Source organism: Ambystoma mexicanum, chromosome 4q (genome assembly GCF_040938575.1).
Source record: "Ambystoma mexicanum isolate Mex_15411 chromosome 4q, UKY_AmexF1_1, whole genome shotgun sequence".
Taxonomy (NCBI): domain Eukaryota; kingdom Metazoa; phylum Chordata; class Amphibia; order Caudata; family Ambystomatidae; genus Ambystoma; species Ambystoma mexicanum.
Genome location: NC_090928.1, coordinates 748,395,454 through 748,419,478, shown reverse-complemented (window position 1 = coordinate 748,419,478; position 24,025 = coordinate 748,395,454). Strand labels below are relative to the sequence as shown.

The window sequence follows — 24,025 nt, the reverse complement described above, 5'->3', positions numbered from 1 at the left end:
TATGTACTAAGGTTGCAGCAGGGCTTGCTCTGACATTCTCGTACAGGCACGTTTTGTCAGGGCTCGAGACTCGCTACTTGCTAAAAATGTTTACGTGATTTGCTTTGTGAACAGGAGACGGGGTGAACTGACAGGTGGTGTGTGCTGGATGTGCGAGTAGCTGGGAGAGTGCGAGGTTCTACAGAGGGGCATTATAAATAAGAGATTTGTGTCACGACCCTCGCCCAAAACCCCCTCTGGCAAACCCATTGGCCAGGTGGAGTCAGGACTCGGGCCTCTAGAGCCTGGCATCCTCTTCAAAAGCCCTCATAGTGCCAGTCCTGGCGCCTTAAATGCCACTGTGGTCTGAAGGGCTATTCGCCCCCATTGGATTTTGAATTTTGCTTGTGAGCTGAGCACACCCACGCATCGTACACAGTATAAGGTTTGATTGTTTTTCCTCCTTGGAAGAAAGGGAGGATTCTGAATGGAATGAATGAAGGGAGGTGTGTAATACCGTCAAATATGATAAGGTTCACCATTCCAAAACTGGACAAAGGAACATGTAATTTCATTTTATGAAAGTTCGTGGATCTGAACGGAGACTCTGCATTACGCTGAGAGAATGGAAATGCCAAATATTATTTAAGTTTCACTGTAAATGATTTTATAGACCAACGAGTCAAGGTTTCATTTTCTGACCGTTATTGGTGGCTTCCTGTAACGGTCTGGCGTTCACCTCGTCCTGTGCCTGGGCTCCTGCCACCATCATCTTTAGCAGCTCGAATCCCTAGAACAGGGAGTACAGATATCAGGAAAGTCAGGAGGGTTATAGCCCTCCGCAAAAGGATAAGGCATAATGCTGCTTCTTTTTATACACGGTGGCAGCTGCCGTGGCAAGTAACAACACAAACTACATTTCCCAGAAACCGTAGCTCCATGTTGTAGTTCGGTGATGGAGCCTCACTTTGGCTAGCCCCGCCTCCTTCACTGATGTATTCTGCAGCAGCAGCCAGGACGCCGCTTTTGTTTAAAGTTGCACCCTGCTACGAGAAGTTCCTCCTTCAAGTCCCAACTCCTTCATTTATTACGGTATCGACCCGGATTTGTTAACTGGACTCCGCTTTCTTTGATCTCCCTGGCTTGTACTCGTTTACCTTTGTATCGGAACCTTGCTGATTTTCCTGGACTCTGCACTAACGCTCTCATTGTTTTTGCCCGCATGTGTACCGGATCCCTGCTTGTTTCCACGGACTCCGTAAAAGAACGTTCTGGCTTGGTTATTGCCTGCACGTGTAACAGACCCTTATTTGCTTCCGGACTCTTTTCTACACGTTTTGCCCTTGTTTGCTGCCCGCTAGTGTGCCAGACCTTGCCCGTTTCATGAACTACATTTCCCCCTGGACTACCATTCCGTCTGGATGCTGCTCTCCTTTCAACAACTGCAACCCCTCTGCCACAAGTGGTAAGACTTATCTCCTTTTGTGAACTGAAAATTGAATTAAAGCTTGTTTAGCTTGGGCACATAGGGACGCTCTGCAGCTGTGCACCATCCCAAAACCAGTGCGACCCTCGTGCCGCTCGGGTATTAGCATCCTACTAACCTACCCCTTTCCTTATTTTATCCTTGTCGTTGTGTTCTGAATTTCTCCAATCCTTCAGTCCTCTTCCACTGGTAAGAACCTGTACAACTCCTGATTTCTGTCATAACTTATATCGAGTTAGATTCTAAGTCTCGTTATTTTCCTAGGTGGTTTCCTGTGATGTACCTTATTTTCCATACCACAGGGGGAAAAGATCAGGTATTCCATTAGTTAGTAAGACTCTCAGGGGATAAGGGCTACCCACAAAACACTTACTTGTTGTTTTTCCCTTTGCAGCCTGGTCCATGGCGATGCATTCTCCTCGCTCTTTTGGGTGATCGGTCCACTTGCCTGGTTATCATACAGCAAGGAGTCATATCATTTAAAAGGTCTTATTCCCTCATAGAGAGGAGGCTTGGGTGCAGGCCCCACCCAAAGCTCTTCAAGCAACTTCCCGGTGGTACGGTTCTAGTCTCCTGTTTCACATGCTCTCCTCACCAGTGAGTAACACTTACATTGTAATGGGTTGTACTTGTGTACAGTACCTTTGTGTACTTGTCTTTGTCCAGGGCGCATGGGCAGTCCAACACCGAAATGCATGTAGTCCACATCTGGGTTCCCCCAGGTTCCACCAACGCCAAATTATACGCTAGTATTTAGTTAAAATGCTGTCTATGTGTTCTTCGAATTCTTGCGTCAGCTTCCGCATCCCATTGTGAGCTAAACCTACTGCACAGCACTAACCTCTCTAGCAAATCCTAGACTACTTTCCAGAATGTTTTCTCTGCGGTTCCATTGTTTCACGTTTGTTTCATCATTAGTTTTCACACGGTGCAGAATTAATGGGTCAATTGATAAATTAGAATAAAGAACTGCTACTGAGACACATTTCTGTTATGTTTTCCACGCAGGTACACCCTGCCTTTCTGCGAATGTCAGCGATTCCAGATACCAATTGATGGCTTCTTTAGCCGGCAGCTGCAGATACACAAATGGCTGCATCACTATGATGCTGTTTTGGGACGATTGCACTGGGCCGATATGCCCTTTCGCGGTACCAGCGATAAGGAGCAACCTGACATTGTTTACGGTGGCCTAGCACCAAGCTGATGCCGAAGCCTTGCGATTCACGGTGCATCCACCTTCTTATACCCAAAAGGAACACCGTGTGACTCACGATAAACATTTGTGGATCGAGAACAAAAAAAGAAATGACCAATATGGTTGAATATGGCCATCGCCGGATGTTCTCGGAGCGTTTATTGTGAAATAAAAGCACATTATAAATTGCAGAGTATTGCGATTTCCTTTAAAAATATCGTTTTGTATTCAAAATTGGGACGTGCTGTGTTGTGAGAGGATGTGTGTTGATATTCCGGGTTTTGCGTCAACCGACGTCAAAACGTAGGTGATGACTGGGTGCGTTTGGCTACACCGCCCAGTAACGTCATGGAGATAGGCGGAGACTATCGCTAGGAATGGTGATGACAGCCCCAGGGGCAGGGGATATGATTTAGTGCCGCCAAAGCAGTTCACCTTAGGGCGATGCAGCAACAAATAAGATTAGCACAAGATGGCCGCGCCCTGCTGCATGATTTTGATTGTGTAAAAGTGTGGAAAACTACAGTAAGGTGCATAGGAAATGTTTGTATGATCGATCAACGTATGCTTAAAAAAATATGCTGAACGCTCGGGACAATACATTTTTTGTGCGCACTATTCCTTAATTTCTGTATTAAAAATTCATTTGCTGTAATCATGCAGCAGAAAATGCAGTAGTGTGTTTCCAAATTACCTTTTTTGTGCTGCAAAAATGTACATTCCATGCTGCAATATCCCAGAGGATCTGAGAAAACATTCTCATTAAAAACGCTCCAAAACACCACAACACTCGAACCATCATACAAATCTCACCAATTAACTCAAAAACCCTGAAAAGTCAAACACCAGATGTCTCCCACCTGGAAACAATATGCCTTCGGTGTACACACCAAACCCCACCTAGAAAACATGCCCGCAAAGACAGCAGCTACTCCTGGTTCTACACATACACCAATAGTGAAGCTAAACGCCTTGTCTTTCACTCATCTTTCCTAACCAACCCATCCCCTAACATTTGTTTTTAGATTCACGAGAGTGCCTGGAGATCACGGAAATGGCAGTGGTGTGCTGCATAAATCAACATATGGCAATTTGAAGGACCATCCCAGGAGTGATAATTGTGCATTCGTTCTGACACATTTCAGCCACAACAATTTATTCCCTGTTGGACTAGACATCCAAGCCAGTAAAGTGGGGGGATGGGGCTCGATACAAGAGTGGGTTATCGCCAATTTGTGATTTTGTTGAGATTTGCTCGATTAGAATATATACAAATGGTTGAAATACAGGAGAAATTGTAAATATCAGTCTATATGATTTGGTGTTATCCTTACGGAGTAGCCTTTGCTCTTCACATTTTCCATGGAACAATTTGGTAATGATTTGCCAGCGGGTTTCTTTTTTCTTAATACATGCAGACTTGATAACTTACCAATTATTTGAATGTTTGGAGTACTAAGACACCAAGCTGAAGATTGAATCATTTCTTGGATAGATGATTGTAATTCGAGTCATTTGATAGTTAAACCTATGAATAATCTTTCTATACTATGCAAGTACCTTTCCACCTTCATAGGGACAAATGGTAGTTCCCATTCTGACAATATAGTGTCCTGCAGGTGCTATTTCATAAAGGAGATAATTTGGCAATTTATGGCTGGCTTACAATGGAGAGCAGGCCCTCTTACACCTTTTTGTACTTGAGGAAATACATGATATAAATGAACCTATGGGGAGTCTTAATAAGGGTGAGGGCATGGACTCCGAAAATACTATGAGGGACATTGCCAATGTGTACATCTACAATTAACTGTTAATTGTTAAATCAGTTGTAATATAGAATTGGATGCTCAAAAATAGCTTCTACCCCCCCGCCCCCCGAGTATTGTTCCCATCCCCCCCACCCATGAGTATACCTAACCAGATTATCCCGCTGTGCAGCTTTAAAGAGTGAACATGTGGCAAGATGTACTATAAGTAGGATATGTTATCACTATGAAGACTGTAATCTTATAGAGTTAAGAGACTGCTGTGTTAATATAAAGGAGCACACATCACTCTTTACATCGGGCAGCAATATTAGTATATTGTTGCTCCTTCCGGTGGAATTGCTTTGCATGTAGCCCAGTGCAAGGGTGCCGAAGAGCAAGTTACTTACCAACTGTAACATTCTTTCGATTGGATATTTCTCTCACATATTCCTCATCTTAGATATATTCGTATCTTCAGCTTTGCTGCTTCGGAAAAATGTTTCCACCACGGGGCGCTGTGCTCGAGGTCACGGCATCGGTGTCCCTCGAGGGCTGCCGTCGAGCGCTGATTTCAGCCGCAGTATAAAATGCTGGAGCCGCTCCCGCTGACTTTAGTTCTGTTTTTTCTGTATACCCAGCTGAGTAGTTCACTAGGTGTTCTTTAGACCTCAAGCTCTCAAGGAATTCAGAGTGCAATTGACATAAACTGTACGATGGGATAGGCTAGTAGGGTCGATGAGGAATACGTGGGAGGAACAGCCAAACGAAAGAAGTGATGATAAGTAACTTGTTCTCCGAATGGATCGTGTCCTCCCATGTATTCCTCATCTTAGATAGACGCCAAAAGCAGTATCAATTTGGAGGAGGGAGTACTAGATAATACTAATCATGGACCGTATGAAGAATGGCCTTAGCAAACAGGCCTCATTGTGATAAGGTGGAATCTAGAGAATAGTGTTTCACAAAAGTGTGCATAGACGACCAGGTGGCCACTGCACAAATATCTTGCACCGGGACACCCCTCTAGAGAGCCGTCGAAGTTTCCATGCCCCTAGTTGAGTGAGCCCTTAGCCTATCTGGAGGCTCTTTTCCAGCTAATCTGTAGCATTCAGTAATTTCCATTATTATCCATCTGGATAATGTTTGTTTCGTTACTGCTAGGCTCAATGTATGTCTAGTATATCCAACAAAAAGTTGGTCACTTTGCCAAAATGTTTCCAATCTAGCGATATAAAACCCGAGAGCCCTATTGGGGTACAGTGTGTGTAGTCTTTCTTCCTCCTTACTTGCATGAGGAGGTGGATAAAAAGAAGGCAGAGTGATATTTTGCGACAGATGAACGTCAAGACTATTTTAGGCAAAAACAAGGGTTTTACTCAAAGAATAACCTTGTCCTTATGAAAGATGGTGTGAGGAGGCTTACAAGAGAGCCTGCAACTCACTCACCCTGCGGGCGGATGTAATTACTACTAGAAGGAATGTCTTTAAAGTAAGGAGCCTTAGTGGATAAGAGTGCAAGGGCTCCAAAGGAATGCATGTAAGGAACTTTCAAACTAAATTTAAATCCCACATGGGTACCTGAAACGGGACTGGAGGGTACACATTAGTGAGACCTTTCAGGAACTGTACAATCAAAGGCATCTTGAAGTAAGACACTTCTGAGGAGCGCCAGGCATCCTTTTATTGTGCCAACCTGAAGCCCCAGATTGGCCAAGTGTAAAAGGAAAGGAAGGACCATAGGTGTATTACATAGGAATGGGTCCACATTCTTGTCCTTGCACCAGTTACTGAACCTGTTCCAACGACACTGGTACAAGGATTTTGTTGCTGGCCTTCTGGCCGAAAGCAAAATCTCCATTACGTCATCTGGCAGGTCTCAATCCTTATATCTCAGCCTCTCAGAAACCAGATGTGAAGGCTGAGTGTCTTGACCTCTGGATGGAGAACCCGACCTTCCTCTTGCGAGAGGAGATCTTCTCTTTGTGGAAGACATATTGGAGGGCAGATGGACATGTCCAGAAAGTCCGGGTACCACGTCCTCCAGGCCCAATCCGGGGCAATTAGGATCATGGTTATCCTGAACTTTCTCAACATCCTGATTACGTGAGGAATGACGGGGACTGGAGGAAATGGAGTGGAAATTCACGGTCCACTACAAACACGCTCCCTAGAGCTCCTCTTAGAGGAAATTCCCTTGAGCAGTACAGTTCGCACTTCCTGTTGACACTGGTCACGAACAGATCCACTTGTGGGGCTCCCCAAAGGGTGAAGATCTCTTGAAGGACTTCCTGAACTACTTCCACTCGTGAGACACTGTGCTCTGCCTGCTCAGAGCGTCTGCCGCTGTGTTGTGCTCACTGGCTAGGTGAACTGCCAACAGAGAGCTTCCTTCTTGTATTGCCCAGAACCAGAGCTGCATTGCCTCCCTGCACAGTGGTCGTGACCCTACGCCTCCTCCCTTGTTGAGGTAGTACCTGGCCACTGTGTTGTCCATCATTATCAAGACATTCTTTGCCTGTACAGAGGGCAGAAAGGCCTTCAGTGCTAGTCCGATTGCCCTCAGCTCCAAAAGGTTGATGTGTAGTTTGGACTCCGATGGAGACCAATGACCGCTGATTGTCAGATCGTTGGTGTGAGCTCCCCACCCAGTGAGTGAGGCATCTGTCACTACTGTTATGTCCGGCCATGGTTGCCAAAAAGATTCTCCCTTGTGAAAATCATTGTTGCAAGCCCACCATAGCAGATCTTTATCCACTCTGGCCAGAACTTGCAAAAGATCTGACGTATTCCTCGAAAATTGAGACCAGCGAGTCCTGAGGGCCCATTGAAGGGATCTCATTCTCAGTCTGGCACGAGGAAAATGCAGGATGCCATGAGGCCGAGCAACCTCAGAAAATCTAAGGCCAGCAGATGTTGGGCATTCAAGAACTTTGTTACCATCTGCAGAATGTGTAGAGCTGTCACATCGGGAGGCGAGGACTAATCTGATGAACTGGAGCTTTTGGAATGGTATCATTTGTGACTTCTTGTAATTGAGGGAGAAGCCCAGCCTGTATAAGTGGCAGGTCATGGTCAGATGTTCCTGGGCCCATTCGAGTGAACTCACCCTGATTAACGAGTCATCCAGGGTACACGTGAATCCCTCCATCTCGTGAGACTCGCTACCACTACAGCCACCAGCATGGTGAAAACCATCAGGGCGGAGGTCAGCCCGAATTGCAGAAATCGAAACTGATCGTGAGAACCGCCAACCTCAGGTACTTCCCTTGCTTGAGACAGATCCGAACATGAAAGTGAGCAACCTGAAGGTCCAATGATACCAACCAGTCTTGGAGTTGGAGAGCCTGAAGGATCTGAGGAAGGGTTACCATCTTGAACTTGTCCTTCCAGAGGAACTTGTTCAAGTGTCTTAAGTCCAAGATGGGTCTCAATCCTCCATCCTTCTTTGGGATGAGAAAGTAAGGGGAGTACCAACCCTTGTTTCTCTCCGCTATGGGTACATGTTCTATTGCACCTTTCTCTAGCAGGGTTAAAATCTTCTGCACAAGAAGTGGGTCTGGAATTTTGGCACAGTTGGCTCCTGGTGGATGTTCCCGGGGCCTTTGTTGAAAATGAAGGCAGTTACCTTGAGCTACTGTCTCCAGTCCCCAAGCTTCTGAAGTAATGCCACGCCATTCGTTCAGATGCTGAGAGATCCTGCCTCCCACCGAGGTCTTGTGGGTCAAGGGGACAGTTGCCGTGCTGGGGATGATCTAGCACGCTTTCCCCTTCCACCACAAGGACATTTTCATTGCTTTCCTCTTTGACTAGCCTGCCCTCTCCCTCTTCCAAATGAGGAGTAGAATCGAAAAGGACAACCCCCCACCCAGGAAGATGAGCCTGAGTAGGAGTGTTGTTGAGGTTGTCGTATGGAGGCGCTAAGAGACTTAGCCGCCGCCTTAGAGGTCTGCAGCTTCTCCAAACTTTCATACACCTTGCTGGCGAACAACCTCAAGCTGTCAAAAGGCATATTGAGTAGTCTGGCCAGCACGTCCGGTGCGAAGCCCGACTTTCTCAGCCCCGCAAACCTGCGTAGCACTGTGCTAGATGCCATGGACCTGCTTATGCTATCAGCAATGTCCAGTCCTGATTTAAGGCATTCCCCCATAGCCTCCTTTCCATATTTTACAATCGCAAGGAAACACTCTCTCTCCTCGCCCTCAGGAATGTGTTCAGCCGCTGCAGTAATACAATCCCACAGTGTGTATGTGAAACTTGCAAAGGTGCAAGTCACATTTGTTGACTTTAAGGCCATGCTGCCCAAAGAGAAAATCTTGCGAGACCAGGCATCAATTTTCTCATCGTCCCTATCTGGGGGAATTGAAGGGTATGCCGATTGTCTAGTGGATGTGGCTGCCTGGACTACTAAACTCTCAAGTGTAGCCTGTATTTTCCTGCTAATTTTTTATTTACCGCTGGTCCAGAATCTGGGGTTTCCCATGCGGCCATAACCTTCTTCTGAAGGGCAGTGTGAAAAGGAAGGACAGGATCCTTTTCAGGACTTCCACTGAGAATATCTGTCATGTCGTCTTGCTCATAAACGTGGGAATTTCTATTCCACCCCATGAATTCTACCACCCTATTCCTAAAATTACTTTATCCAAAGTCTGCATGGTCAGCAGGGTCGGGTTTATCAAATTCCAATTTAGGAGACATACTAGACCAGTAGCTGTTTGCAGACATTCATAGAAGTCAGCCAATTTGGAGTGAGGAACAATTAGTTCCTCAGGAACATCCCTTGTACCATATTTTACCCCAGAAGGGGAAATATCCTCTTCAGAAGATTGTTCTTCGTAAATAGAAGCCATAGACTTGAAAAAGTCTTGTCTAGGAACAAGGTGAAAAATTGTACCCGTGGATTGTGAAGGCATAGACCTTGGCTTCGACAAAGACGTCGATATAGGTGCCGGAATCAGCATTGACCTCGACAAAGGCGTTGTTTACGTTGAAGTCGTTAGCACAGGCTTCGAAACTGTCGAAGGAGCTTTGGCTGTAATCGCCATCGAGAAAGCCGTCTAATGCTGTTCTCGACACTGGCATTGAGTAAGTCTTTAACAGATGTGTCGAGGAGACCTTCGACACCGACTTCGATGACGGTTTGGTACCCGACGCTAGTTTTTCTGGTGTTGCCTCTGGTTTATGCACCGGTAGGCCTGTTTTGCTCTTTTTATGAGGTGTCCGATAGGTTTCTCTCGATGACACAGACGATTTTTTACTGGATTTACAGTGTTTAGTCTCTGACCTCCCTCCGTCACTCTTTGAATGAGCCAGGGTATGGCCTTCACGCGATTTATTCAAGGGGGTCTGGGCCGTGTTCTCAAAGATTTGCATCATTGAGGCTCTGAAGACCTCCCATTTCCTATACTAGACCGACTCCTCAACCTAGATTTCTTCGATTTACGTCAGGAGTTTCCACTAGACTCAACAGAGTCTTTCTTTTTTCTCGGCGAGAACTTCGAGGATTCCTCCCCCACCGCCAATTTACCTCTTCGTTCCTTGAGAGCTTTGTTGGTCATGGCTTGACAGGAACCGCATTCTTCAACTCGATTGTCCGGACTCAAGCACCCGAGGCAAACTCGATGGGGGTCAGTAATAGACATTTTCTTCCCGCATTTCTGGCACTTTTTAAAACCAGTTTTGTGAGAAGAAGGATTTGATGATGAAGACATTGTCGAAAGACTGAAGCGCTGTTTTCGTACACAGGAAGCAAAAGCTTTGTCGGAAAAACGGAACTGAAGCCAATGGGCGCGGCTCAAGCTTTTTATACAGAGGATGACGTTGATGCTCGATGGCAGCCCTCAAGGGACATCGATGCCGCGATCTCAGACACAGTGCCTCCTGGTGGAATTATTTTTCTCCAAAGCAGCAAAGCTGAAGATATGCATATATCTCAGATGATGAATACGTGGGAGGACACAATCCATTCGAAGTAAGGCTGACTCAAAGGTGCCATTGTTTTGATTATAAACTTTTATTAACCAGTAAAAGGGTTGGGAAAATGGTGTCCCCCTCCCTAAAGCTAAGATGGGTTTCCCTGCCTCAAAGAAATCTAAGGAAAGCATCATGATGTCAAGCAAATAGTCATAGCTATGTCCCAAAAACCCTACTTCTGACTCCAGCACTAACAATATAAATCTAATGTGCAAGGATGTTCTTATCCGAACTAAAGTGGTAATGGCTGTTCTTGCCAACAGAAAAGTTCCCAATGTCTTGAGTGGTCGAAATGACAAAAGAAATGCTCCAAAAACGTATTCGTCCAAGGATTAGGGGTTAGTTCCTTTCCCCTGGATTCCTTCTGGTTCTTCTTTAGGAGATTGTCTCCTCCTTGTGCGTTATTTTCCCTTTCTAACCTGCTTGGGTCCCAGACCCTGTATCTTTTGAATGCAGTTGACTGTATCCTTATACTTTTATATTGGTGCAATTCACAGACTCGCAATGCTGTTTTATACCAACTTGGTATACTCTCCTGCCAAGCGTATATTTTCTTGTAATCGGTCTCTTTTGCTTTCAGGGTCACAGACTCTCTTATTCTCAGATTTTCATATGGGTGCAGGTCCCAGACTCCCAGGCAATTTGTGGTCGCAAGAACTTGGTCTACTTTACTGCCAAGCATATGCTTTCTTCTCTAAGGTCTCTGTTTCTCTCAGGGTCCCAGACCCTCTTATTGTCTGTCTTTCATATGAACGCAGGTCCCAGAACCTCCATCACATGTTCTGCAGTTGTTCCCAGATCCCTCCCGGACCTCTAGCACCTCTTGGTCTGTCAGTGTACTTGTTTGTGTGGTTCAAGTCTTCCGAGCAGCGGGAGCGTTCGGGTGTTCTCTTCGGTCAGTGGCGTCTCTGCCATCAAATGTTCTTCCTCTGGCTGGACCTTCTCTCTGCAGCCACCTTCGGGTTCCTCGTCTAGTTGGCAGTTGCTCTGCCAGTCTCTGTTCCCTTCTCGGGCAAAGCTTTCGCTTTCCGGGGGCTTGCCAAACTTTGGGACCCCATTAGGTTTGTTTGGGCAGCCTGCAAAGTATCTCCTTCTCACTGGACTACTTTCGAGCTCCCGTTCGCCTCTGTGCACAACGTCTCCTAATGCAGTCCCCTGCTCACGGGTCAGCAATTATCGGGTTTCCTCGTCAGAGAGTGCCTCTAACCATGTTGTTTTCCCTCTGATATTTTTTTCAATACGTTTATTTGCAATAACATGTGTCAATGTTGTGTCTGCACCCCGTTTCTATTCCCCATCCCTCCCTCCCCTTGCCCCTGTATCGGATGCAGTCTTTGCGAGAGTGGTATGCTGGAGTTATGCTGCTTTGGTATTATTGGGATCACCAGGCCCTTTATGTAGTCCTCTCTCGTTCTGTATAAGTTATGGGTAACCTTCCCACAGAGGTGCAGTTATTCCCATGAGACTCATGGACCTTCGGCACCATGCCTGGCGTGCTCCGTCCCTTAAGTATCTCAGCAAAGTTGACCAGTCAGTGTTGAACTTAGTGTGCTCTCCTTGTAATGAGTATGTGAGCCATTCCATTGCAAGGAATGACCAAATTATTGCTATCCATTCATGATCTTGAGGAGCGTCCCCAGACTTCCACTTACGGGCCAGTACCAACGCTGCAGCCATCATCATTTTATTTTAAAATGCTGTTCTTGGCATTTGTGAAATCACATCAGCAGATTACAATTTGTCAATTCTCAGCATTGTACAATTCCAATTCAACAAATAACGTCAAACCAAACAATAAACCAACATTAACTGTCTTCTTTATGTTTCCACTAGTATCGTTAGACTCAGACTTGTGGGGGTGTGGAGTACCAATGCGCAATTTTCCACTACAGGGCTGCCAGGTGAGCTGACCTTTCCATTTCACAGTTTGTCATTGGGCCACTGTAGTGTTTTTAGCCAAGCTAAGTTTTCAATGGGGGTTGTCGTCAGACGGGTGGAACATGTCCCGCACTAGTGTTTTCCAAGCCTAAAACGACACACTCATCTCATCCTCTGCCCTGGAGACTCCCTCACCCCATATCCTGGTCTCTGCTTCCGCCCAGCGCTCCAATTCCTTGTGCCACATTACATATTTAGGGCCCACTGCTGACTGCCATTGCTATAGCTCTTTTAGCTAGGATGCACACCATGTCCATGAATTTAACAAAACATTTTTGCACTTGCTTAACCTAGGATATGCCCCGAGGAGGCATTCTTTTGAGGACCAGTCATACCGGACTATACCAGCGTTCCGGCAGGCTCGCTCAATCTTGGCCCAGAAACACTGTACTTTCACACACCCAGAACATGTGCAACATTCCCGCCTCCCCCATACTGCACCAAGGGCACCACGGTTGAGCCAGTCTGTTGTATCCTGCCACCCTGTGTGGAGTCATGTAGGCGCGGTATAGAACATTTAATTGTATCAGCCTAAATCTGGCGTTCCTGGACACCTCCTTGGGGTAGGCTAATACCCTTTCCCTTCCTTTTCAGCAATGTTCATTCCCAAGTCAGACTCCCATCTCTCCTTTAGTGTTGCACTACGGGGGGTGGGTTTGTCGATCAATTACCCGTATAGCCTGGACACTGTTTCCACCCGTCACGCAGGCTGTGCATTACGGCTAGCAAAGGATTCGTTGTCGGCTCCTCTGGCCATTTCTTTCATCTCTCTTTAGCCACATGCCTGGTTCTGGGATACCACAGGAACTGCCCTTCTTGCCCTTCTTGCAACCCTTCCTTTTCGTGTAGCGAATCAAATTCCTGAAAGACCCCCTCTTCGTACAGATCCCCCCCATGCGTATATACCCCATCTCTCCCAGTAACTTACTGTTTGCTAGGTCAGTGCTCACTCTGCCTACATCGGCAAAATTGGGACCTCAGGTGACTAGGGATGTTCAAGGCGGAGCAGTGTCTTGGTTCTGTTGAATACTTGTCTGCCTAGCGTTACAATCATGGGGATGCTCCCCAAAAATTTCTGAGGAACCCACAGAATTTCTTTTAGATTCACTGGGGCGACCAGAAGCTGCAATAGTTTGGTCTCAATAGTGACCTCATCCGAAAGCCAACAGACAAAATTGCTGTGTTGCGCTGCTAAGTAATACCTTTCCAGCTCAGGGAGTTATATGCCCCCTTCCTTATAGGATATACCGAGATGTTCCCCATAGAAACTCTCGGATTAGCGTCTCTATCATGCGGAAGAAGGATGTCTTAATGTAACAGTGCACATTCTGGAAATGACATAAGAACCTTGGGAGAATGATCGTTTTAGCAATGGATGCTCTGCCCATTATTGACAACGGGAGTTTGGACCAGAACCTCATCGATGTCCGTAGACCTTTTAGCACTGCCCCGGTGTTGCTTTTGTGCATTAACTCTGGTGTGTGCCTTATGTTCACCCCCAAGTATCTGAACGTATCTACCTGCCATTGAGTGCCTACATCTGGTAGGTCCTCAAGGCCTTGCGATGTGTGCTGTCTAGTTTGGGAGCCCCATCTCTTCTAATGTCTCCCATAAATCTTCCCCGGCACTAAAGTATTGTGGGCATACAGGCGTAAATAAAAGGTTTAGAAGGTGTCATTAATCGACTCTTGCGTCCTATGGGTGTTGCCCTCCTCATCTTTAAGTGCAGTTGTCAAGTGTCTTCGGTGCTCTCTCCTGCGCAGCCATGACAACAGTCTACTGGGTTTATTTCCCTTCTTGTGTGCCCTGGTGGTTCTTACTATGTAATCAAACTTGGAGAGCCTCCCCCATGCATTTTGACATGTGCATCTCGCTTCGGACAGTCTCAGCTCTTCCTCCCTGGTCCCTGGATATTAGCCTCCATTAGCTTGATTTCCTCCTCCCACTTCTCCAGTTCTAGCCTTAGCATTCTCTTGATACCCCCAGCTATTACCTCTCCCCGCACCACTACCTTCAAAGCCTCCCACACCGTGCACCAGCGTGCCACACTGCCCTGGTTAATTTCAATGAACACAAGTTTGTTCTGGAGGTCTTCTCTAAAGGCTTGATCTGTCAGCGCCTCTGTAGGCATGCACCATAATGGTATGGGAGGTCTGGGACCCAGCCTTGTCGAAACCATAAGTAGTGGTGAATGGTCAGAGATCGATCTGCCCAGGTATTGTGCTGACTCAAACTGTGGCAGGTGGGCTCTACCCACAAATATGTAATCTATCCTGGTGTACAGGTCATGTGGTAGGGGGTAGTAAGAGTATCCTCTGTCTGTGGGGTGTAGCTCTCTCCAAACAGCCGCCAGATCTAAGTGTGTTAAGTGCCAAATGGGCGGCTGCTGGCCTGTTTAGCAATGGTGCAGATATGTCTAGGTTCAGGTCTCTCGCAAAGTTAAAATCCACCTCCCCCTCCAGATGAAGAAGCCACCTCTATGGTGGGTTACCTTAGCGCATAGCGTGTTGAGATGCGCAGGGATACCATGATTGGGAAAGTAGGAGGTAACTATACATACCTACGTTTTTTCAATGGAGCCCCCAAATATCAGATACCTGCCCTCTTTATCCGCTTCCTCCCTCAGCAATCAAAAGGGTACCCCAGGGTTTATCCAAGTGAACACACCCCTTGCGTACTTAGAATATACCGCTCCGTACCCCTGCCCCCCCCAGCATTCTTTCAGTTTGGACATAGCGCCCTCCCTAAGGTGGGTTTCTTGCAGCAGGGCTTTGGATAACTTCTTTCTGCTCAGGTAGGATTTGACCTGGTTCCTACGCAGATAAGTGCCCATTCCCCTCATGGGGATCTTCCCCCTCTCATCGTACCCTCCCCCCATCACTTCTCATTTTTGTACATGGTCCCCCCCATTACCAACGGTTCGCTTGAAGACATTCTAACACTAAAACAATAAACAAACCAAACAATTGCACCCAGCTACTTCCTTGCTAAAGCAGTGCTTGGGCGCCCGAGCACTTCTTAGGCCCATCCGAGCCATGGAGTGCCAGTGCGATTGTGCTGGCAATAGGCCTGCGCTAATCGTTCCGTGGGTTAGACCTAACCGCGTTGGCTGCTGCAGGGGCTTCCAGAAACACAGCTCGCCCCTCGTGGATCACCTTTAACCTGGATGGGTACATTAGCATGTACTTCAGATTTAGTTGCCTGAGTCTAGCTCTGATCGGGATGAAGGAGTTTCTTGCACGTTGAACTGCGGGCGTGTAGTCCAGGTATATGGCTATTTTTGAGTACTTGACTATGAACTCCGTCTCGAAAATTCAGGATTTTAGCAAAAATTGGGAGAGTGTATGATCCCGGTGGCGGTCTCTTTTGTAGGGACCTGTGAGCCCATTCCATTGCAAAACCTTGTGACAACCGACCTGCTCCGATCTCCTGTTGTATCAATGGCTCCACAAACCCAGTTGGGTCCTGGCCTGCCATTCCTTCAGGGACCCCCAGCAAGCAAACATTGTTGCATCTAGCCCACCCTTCAGCATCCTCAGATCTTGCTTCAAGCGTTGCAACCCTTTTTTCTAGTTCCTGCACTCTTGCCTTTAAGTCCGCCATGGTCTCTGTTGTTTCCAGGAGCCCAGCCTCTGTGATGGTTACTCTTTCCGTCAAATTACGTGCATCTTGACACATCAGTTGCATGTCCATTTTGACGTCCCCGATTTTAGTGTCTATGAACGACATTAATGCAGCCATGGCCTCTGTTAGGGAGAATTCTCATTCTATGGCTAATTTCCCTTACCTACAGAGTCCCCCCAGCAGCTTTGCTGGATTTGAAGGGTTTGTTTCTTTTTACCTGCTAAGAGTGGGACTCTTTTTCCCACTCTTAGGCATTTTTGCTAAATGTGTTCTAGGTTTTTTTTGTGTTTAATGCCTATGTGATCTTTCTCAACCCCACAGGAACCGTCTTTATTCACATGTGTTACACAGCACCCTCAGTGCAGTGACACAGGGGTGTTGTAGCGACCCCCAAACATAGACTCCATACCCTGGGACTGACTACTGTCTCCCAGGGAATGTAAAGTCGCCATTGACTTTGCTAGTGAAATCCTATGAACTAAATCAGTACAACCTATCTTACTATGGAGGTACTGGAAGGGGTTAATAGTTTTTCCCCTATGTTAATTTTCGAGAGGGTACCCTACAGTCCCTCTCTCAAAAGTTTCTGGCTGGTTGCAGTGGTTACTACCATAAATATTCGACCGCAAATATTTCCCTATGGGATTTTCCCACTGTTCGAGGCTACCACTTTTTCTGACAGCCTCTAACATACTGCTGGTGTATTTTAATATTAACTTTAGGGAGGTTTTAATTGCCAGAACTTTAATATAACTTTTCTCGTGTCTTTCCCTAAACTCCTACCCCAAGTCGGGGATCCTTTGGGCGGGCTTCTGCCGAGAAGCCCTCCTTTCAGCACCACTGAGTCTGGGGTGGGTCCATTGTGTGGGAGGGGGAGTAGGACCTCTGGACAGGGTTGCCTCAGCAACCCTTGTCACACTCTATCCTGATAGGCTGCAGGGTCTCCCGCCAAGATGACCCCTCCACTGTGTGAGTGACAACTAGGCTGCATCAATGGGGATCTTTTCGCATAAAAGCAGGGTCCTGAGGACTGCAAGAGCAAGACGTCGCCACTGGAACTTAGAAGCCCAAGAGGAGAGAAGCCAAAGAAATCTGCAATGACTGAACCATCGGTGAAGCCCTGCTGCAGCGTCTCACCACTTTTCGCTACACGACGAGAGAAGATCTTCACCTGCAAGAGCCTTCTTCCCTTGAGCTGGTGGGGCCAACCAGTTTGCCAATCGCCTTCCCGGACCTGCCTTGGTCGAATCTCCCATACCCTGTACTCGGAGGGGGATAGCCAGGCACCAGTCCATCCGGACTGCGATTTAAAGGAGCGGACCTTTTATTTGTCGGGCAGCACCGCAGCTGGTTTCCTCCCTGGGTAGTGCAGTAACTTGAACCTTACTCCATGACGAAAGTCTCTCTTCCTCTGCTGGATCACCCGAACTGCAGGAACTACCAGGAACAACCGCCAACACAGGAGCCACTTCTTCATTTAAAGGTACCTTGTTCCGCCAGGCCGCCCTTTCTTCGCGGTAGCACTAAAGGTGTTTTAAATCCTTTACCTACCTGTTGGGTTGGCCGCCCCTCTCTCTTAACATTGTCTTTTCAACTTCTGCATCCACCTTTTCAACTTCGTTAACCAAAGACTTAACTGCAGCTACAAGAACTTTTGCCCCTGGGCCCTTGCCCTGTACCACTGACTCTGGCACAAGCCTACTGACTCTGGCTACATTTGTTAGATCTGCCTTCTTTAGATTGATTCTCATCTAGAACTGTGTGGTGCACCTATTTCTTTTAACGGTATACTGTCATTTCATCGACAGGCTTTTCATCGCAGGGTTTTTTGCCGCAATTTTTAAATTTTTTTTAAAACATCGATTTTTTTGGGGTTAAAAATTAAATAAATTTGGTGTGTGTCTAGGGGAATATTAAAATAATGAAACGGATTGGGGGTTTGGAGGAGTGATTTTTTTTTTAAAAAAAAAAATCTGCGGCAAAAAAACCTGCGATGAAAAGTCTGTCGATGAAATCACATAGAACCCTTTTAACTACCCTTTCCGTCCCATTTTTCAAACTTGTGAAATGCCATTTTGCTCAGTTTTCATTTAAGTATTGCTATACTGATACACTGTCTTGCTTAAATTGGTCCACAAACTTATGAGAAGTATTGCTAGGGTGTGTAAGAACCTATTGCTATATAACTTGTGCTTTCCCTCCCTTCTGAGGAATTGTTAGAGGATCCCTTGTGTGTAGTTGTCACTGTGCCGTTTTGCTCAGTTTTCACTCTGGTTCACTTTGTCTACAATTTAACTTGGGAGTTTGTATATTTTTCCTTGGACTTAATTTAACTTGCTTGATGACTGTGATACATGTGTTTTATCTAGAAGTGTGTAAAATAAATATATAACTACTTTTTAATACAAAGCTTTGGTCAGTGTTTCCTTGTGTAAACCCTGAATACTGCTCATCTCCCTCTTGAGATAAGTTTGACTGCTCAGCCACAGCTACCAACTAAATATTTGTGGTACAGAGTGATACCAAAGGGGATTTATTGCTCTCACCTGCAGTCCTAATCTTGCGTAGTGCTCCCTAAAGGAACTGCACAGGATTCTGCCTAACAGCCTCTAATACGGGTCCTTCTCAGTTGACTTAATCTAGGAACATTTGCTCACTGGAAGCAGTTGCGCCGTCTTGCGCCGGAACTCGTGCCTTGACAGTGGCGAAGGAATCCATTATCGTCGTTTTTGCTTTACCCTTGGTTGGAGACATAGCCGCCTAACCAGTGCGCAAGGTGGTTTCAAGTTGTGCTCAATGTCTTCTCAAACCTTTGCTCCTATCCGCCTCTCAGGAAGCGGAGTTGCGGTTAAACCAGTGCAGCCTGGAGTGTCGGAACTGAGTTGGTTTTGACGGTCAATACGCCCTGCTCCCTTTTAGTGTCGGTTCAACATGTAGCATTCCCGCACTCTGGCGTGGTTAGGTTTTTTCTGTGGTCATGGGAGGGGTTGTTTGCCCCCCCTGCCATGTAGCACCTCCAAGGCAGTCAAATCTCAGCCCCCTGGTCTCACAAGCTTCACTGCGCTCTCCTTAATCTTGTTCAGTACGCCACCAGCCTTCAGGGCACACCATTAACCACCATACAACTCTATGCGTTCAAGGGCGATGGGTGATCTTGGGTCAGGTCTAGATTGTTTGCTTTTCGTCTTACGAGTACCCACTCAATGAGTGTTAACTTGATGCGGCCGGAGTGCCCCAACAACAGTGGTCGCGCCTCCTGCACCGTCTGGGTCTGCGTTGTTGCTACAAGCCCGCCTCCATTGTGTTCAATTTCCACACTGTGTTCTCCTACCAAGATGTTCTAGTCCTGGGCACCCGTGGATGAGGCTTGCCTGTTACTGTTAATGCTGCTGTACTCTGCCGTTGTGCTGCCCTCCAGGGTGTTAGCTGGGCTCTAGGACCCCGACATGGGCAGCCAGCCATCATCATAATGACTTAAAGTTTTCAGTTTACTTTTCGTCTTAATTCTTTGAAGTACACCACCAAATCTTATCAGTGCTAATACCCTATTCCCTCCGCACTTGATCCCTAGGACCTGTTTGATTGCTTCATGAATGCCCGTCCAGTACTGGTTTATTTGGTAATGCACACCAAAGCCTTAGGTAGCTGGGCGCAAGCAGGACAAGTATACTTAGAGCTTAGTTACAGTAGGTCTATTTTTGGACACTGCCACCATGTATGGCTCCAGGTACCCTCCCTTCCACAGTTCCTCCAGCAAAGTTGTGAGACCTCGGATAGATTCCATGTCATTTTACTGGTGTTCTGTGCCACTGTAGCATTAGTTTCAGCCAGATCTCATTAATTTTGAGGGATCTTGATAGTTTAGGAATCTGCCCCCAGAGTTTTGACCATTCTGTTTCTTCTATCGTGCAACCAGTATCTGCTTCCAATTTCCCCATATATGTTTTCTTCGGAGGGGCCTCTCCGATCTTTATGAGCTTGTATAGGTTTGCTACTACCCTCGTTACCGTGGTCAGTGTTTAAGTACTTCTCAAAGGGGGACAGTTGTCGGGTCCCTGTTATTTTCATTGTGGGGTATAGCAGCCAATGCCTCAATTGGAGGTGGCTAAACCTTTGACTTTCCCCCACACCAAAGTCAGCTTTGCATTGGTCGAAGGGTTTAATCTGTTCTCCGTTAAACATGTGTCTAATTCTGTGACATGTTGACAGGGGGCAAATGTGAATGGGTTATGTCCCGGGGTGAATTGTGGGTTGTCGAAGAGCGGTGTGCATGGGGAGGGGAAGGAGGTGATCTGCGATTTACTGCATAGTCCCACGCATTGCCCAAATTAGGCTACTATACATTTGCCCTGGTCTGTCTGCCCTTGGTTTCCACAATATTCCCTCTAGACCACCGCACCCCGCGATAACCCTGTCCATGTGTCTCCATATTTTCCCCCTGTCATCCGTTTGCCAGTCTCTAATGACTCTTGTTTGTGCTGCGGTGTAGTAGGCCTTGAAATCTGGTACCCCCAATACCCCTAGGGAGATTGGGTATATCATTAATTTCACTGCTAGTCTCAGAGGTTTATTGTTCCATAGCATTTGGTTCATTATTTTGTGAAAGGCTTTTAAGAAGGGGGGCAGGATGTGGCTGAGAGAGATGTAAAGTAGTAAAGCAGTTGCTGCAACACCACAATTTTTAAAGCATTGATACGCCCCATCTATGATATGGATAGCGGTCCCCAGTCTATCATTTTTGATTTAAGCTTCTCTAATAGGGGTGGATAGTTAGCTTGGCACAACCCGCCCACCACTTTGGTCAGTTTTACACCTAGATATGTTATAGAGTTTGGACCCATCCATACTGAAAGGATTTTCTAAGGTATTTGTTCTGCTATATCCGTAAGGGTAAGGCTGAGTATTTTAGATTTGGTTGTTTTCACCTTTAGTCCTGCAACTGCCCGAAGCAGGCAAGTTCTTGGTTCACTGCTCTCAGATATATGTCTGGTTTTGTCAGCGTCAGGAGCATGTTGTGCGCGAAGGCAGCGACTTTGTGGGCGTTTCCCCCGAAAGGTATTCCTGCTACAATGGGCAGCCCGGTTTCGTGCATCTCCCGACTGTTACAGGGTCAGTGATATGCCCATTAATGGCGAATCAGAGAAGAGGGTGTTGGTAGTTAGCTCTAATTCACCCCAGGAAGTTTGAGCCAAAGTCCATCTTGGTCATGGTAGCAAAGAGAAATCCTCACTCTACCCAGTCGAAGGCTTCCTCTGTGTCAACTGCTCAGAGAAGAGCAGGGATTTCTCTTTTTTGAGTCGTCTCCATTAGATGTGCTACTCTCCGGACGTTGTCCCCCTTTTGTCTTCCCCTCTGATATTTTCTATTTCCTTTGACTAATAAAATGAGGTGAGAGACTAGACTGTTCACTGTGGTTCTTTGGAGTGATCTTCATATGCCTGTTCATCTTCTTCACAGTACTTGTATTGTAGATATATGGAAAGCAGTTTGCATTTTCAGGGTCGTTAGTCAGGTATAACACACTAGGTGTGTTGACCTTATAATAAAGGAAAGTGGCACTGGTTGGGAACAGGGAAGGAGAGTTTGGCTTGGGGAAAGAGGGAGGGTCTAACAAAGCGGAGATATACTGTCTTCTCTGGTAAGGGTTGTCCCTAATCCCATAAGGGGCTTCCTCTCCCATGTGATCCTCCCTCTGTGCCCCACCCCCAGGGGGACTACTGCACTGTGGACGCACTGCCTGGGCCCATGGGAAATTTCTCCCTGTAGGGGAGAAGGGACAACATCCGCAGATTTGTCAAACCAGATTCGAAAATATCTATAGGCGGAGGCTGGGGTTAGGTTCCTATGTGTCCGTTGTTTCCTATTGTTTGTTGTGAGCATTTGCCTGGAGTAGATTATATGTTGCTTATCTGTAGGGCTGCCCACAACCCATTGCAACAAGCCAGGATGCAGCAATTCTCATGATCTTCATGTACTACTTCCCCAGGTTTGTGAGTTTACCATGCTGCATTAATCTATCAATATTCAACACAACTCAGACACCGATTCTGCTGAATGGGGCACTAGTGACAGTTCTTGTAACAACATTAATTCAGGGAATTGCAGGAATTTACAGACCACATGTCAGTGCTGTTGCATGAGCACAAATGCCTGCCTTCTGAGCTGTCACCTATGTGAGGGACAGTAAAGCCACTGAATTGTAATTCCTGAATTGTAATTCCTGATGTAGACATGAAATCACCATATTCCTCATTGGGAGTGAGACATTGCAGAAGAAATGTAAACGCTATGTTTTCCCCATTTGTCACTCACTGTGCGATTGCCAAACTCCCTAGCAATTTCTAAATGCCATCTCTAATGGAATTGGATGTCACTGACACGCAGAGTTAAGCTTCTGCGATATTACACATCACCTGCAGTAGCTAGATAAACAGATTGCAAGATCTCATGACACAAACATGGTACCATCTGGAAAAAACGAACACAGTGATTATTCGTTAGAGTTCTTAATAAAAAAGAAACGTCGAACAGGTGCTTTCCGTGCATAGAGATCACCTTGTTAATTTGTAAAGGTAGAAAGACACCATCAAATACTCACCCCACTTTTCCAGGCAAATACATGAGCAGAGGAACAACAGGTGAATCCTCATTTCCATAAATAATGAACCCCATTGAATTCAACTTTTGTCTGAAGTATTTGGTGTTTTCTGCGAGTTGCCGTACTCTTTGAATTCCTGGAAAGATAAGATGCTCAATAAACCCACATCGAAGTAGTTGCAAAAAGCAAAACACAGTCAACAGAATTTCACAATCTTTATACTACTTCAAAAATCAAGGTTTTTGCTTAATCTGTAGGTCAATGGAAACAAATGTCACCCCTCAGACGAGGCCTTTTAGGCAATCTGCCCCATAGCTTAACCTGTTCGCCCAAGCTCTACATAATAGCCATGGAATCCATCTATATATTGGGGCTTATCTCACAATTTTGTTGATGGGAAAAATCAGTTAGCTCAACCACCATCAAAGGCACTAAAGAAATCTTTCTGAGAATGTTCAATATTGCTCGGTGGATGCAGCTGTAAGAGAAGTCCCTCCCATCGAGAGGTCAGGGAACACAGGAATTAAACCACTGATGCATGACATGGCAGCAGTGAGGAGGATTGGGGGCAACCAAGAAACAGGGTTATTTGTTTTGATGTACATAGTAGGCCTACAGCAACTGCAAATACGTGTAATTACTGAATCAGAGAAGCTACAATGATTGAAACACAGAATGTGGTACTATGATGTCAAGAAGAGATCCAAGACAGCCTATTAGTCCAAGCATATCAGTAAAACCACAAACCAAAGGAAATGGTTAATATATTCCAAAAGCTGAATAACCCTGAAGCCTAACAAAAATGGCAGATGTGAATTCCCTTAATTTTGCAAGGATCCACTATTGTTCAAATGAAAAAGAAACAGTTAATCTCCCTATTGACTACTGTATGCCTAGTCCATAGTCTCCTTTCCTCCATACTAATGGGAGCACATCCTACAGGTACGGGATCAGAGCCTTATGCACCGTAAAAATCAAACATCCCTTTAAATTTAAAGCACACAAGGGCGTGGCTGGGTGAGCCTGCCCACCCATACTACTTCCCACTGGCCCGTCAGACCTTGTACCATGTCCGCTACCACTAACCAATTTACGGGGTATGGAGGGTGGGTCATACGGGGGAAAGAGGACTGTGGATTAGGATTACAGTATTGACTACAGTAAGTACTTCTGAATCCTATATCCCTTCCCCATTTCTCGAAGCCGGTGGGAGATTCACAGCAAGGCAAACCTAAGGTTGGAGGAGAAACCTAATGATTAGCAATAAGGTTCCACAAGAAATCTGGTCCGAAGCTTCCATTGGATTTGCAGCTAGTGTCAAGTTGTTAGTGCTAGCAAATGGCATAAGGGGTCTGAGGACGTCTCAAGGGACGCTGTACTGAAAGGCTACAGCAGTGGGCTTGGCTCTGATGGCATGAGGGTGAATGCACTTTGGTGATGTGCACTTTTGCATGCTGTAGCACTGATTGATGCCTGATACT

General features: G+C 46.3%; 1 protein-coding gene across 1 annotated transcript in view; it reads right to left on the bottom strand.

The window, feature by feature from the left end:
- LOC138467978 (serine palmitoyltransferase 3-like) overlaps positions 1-24,025 on the bottom strand; it is a 1,426,144-nt gene that overhangs the window by 200,079 nt on the left and 1,202,040 nt on the right. Inside the window, exon 10 of the mRNA XM_069608333.1 lies at positions 22,545-22,680. Within this exon, the coding sequence (XP_069464434.1) occupies positions 22,545-22,680 (136 nt within the window). The remainder of the gene's footprint in view (positions 1-22,544; positions 22,681-24,025) is intronic.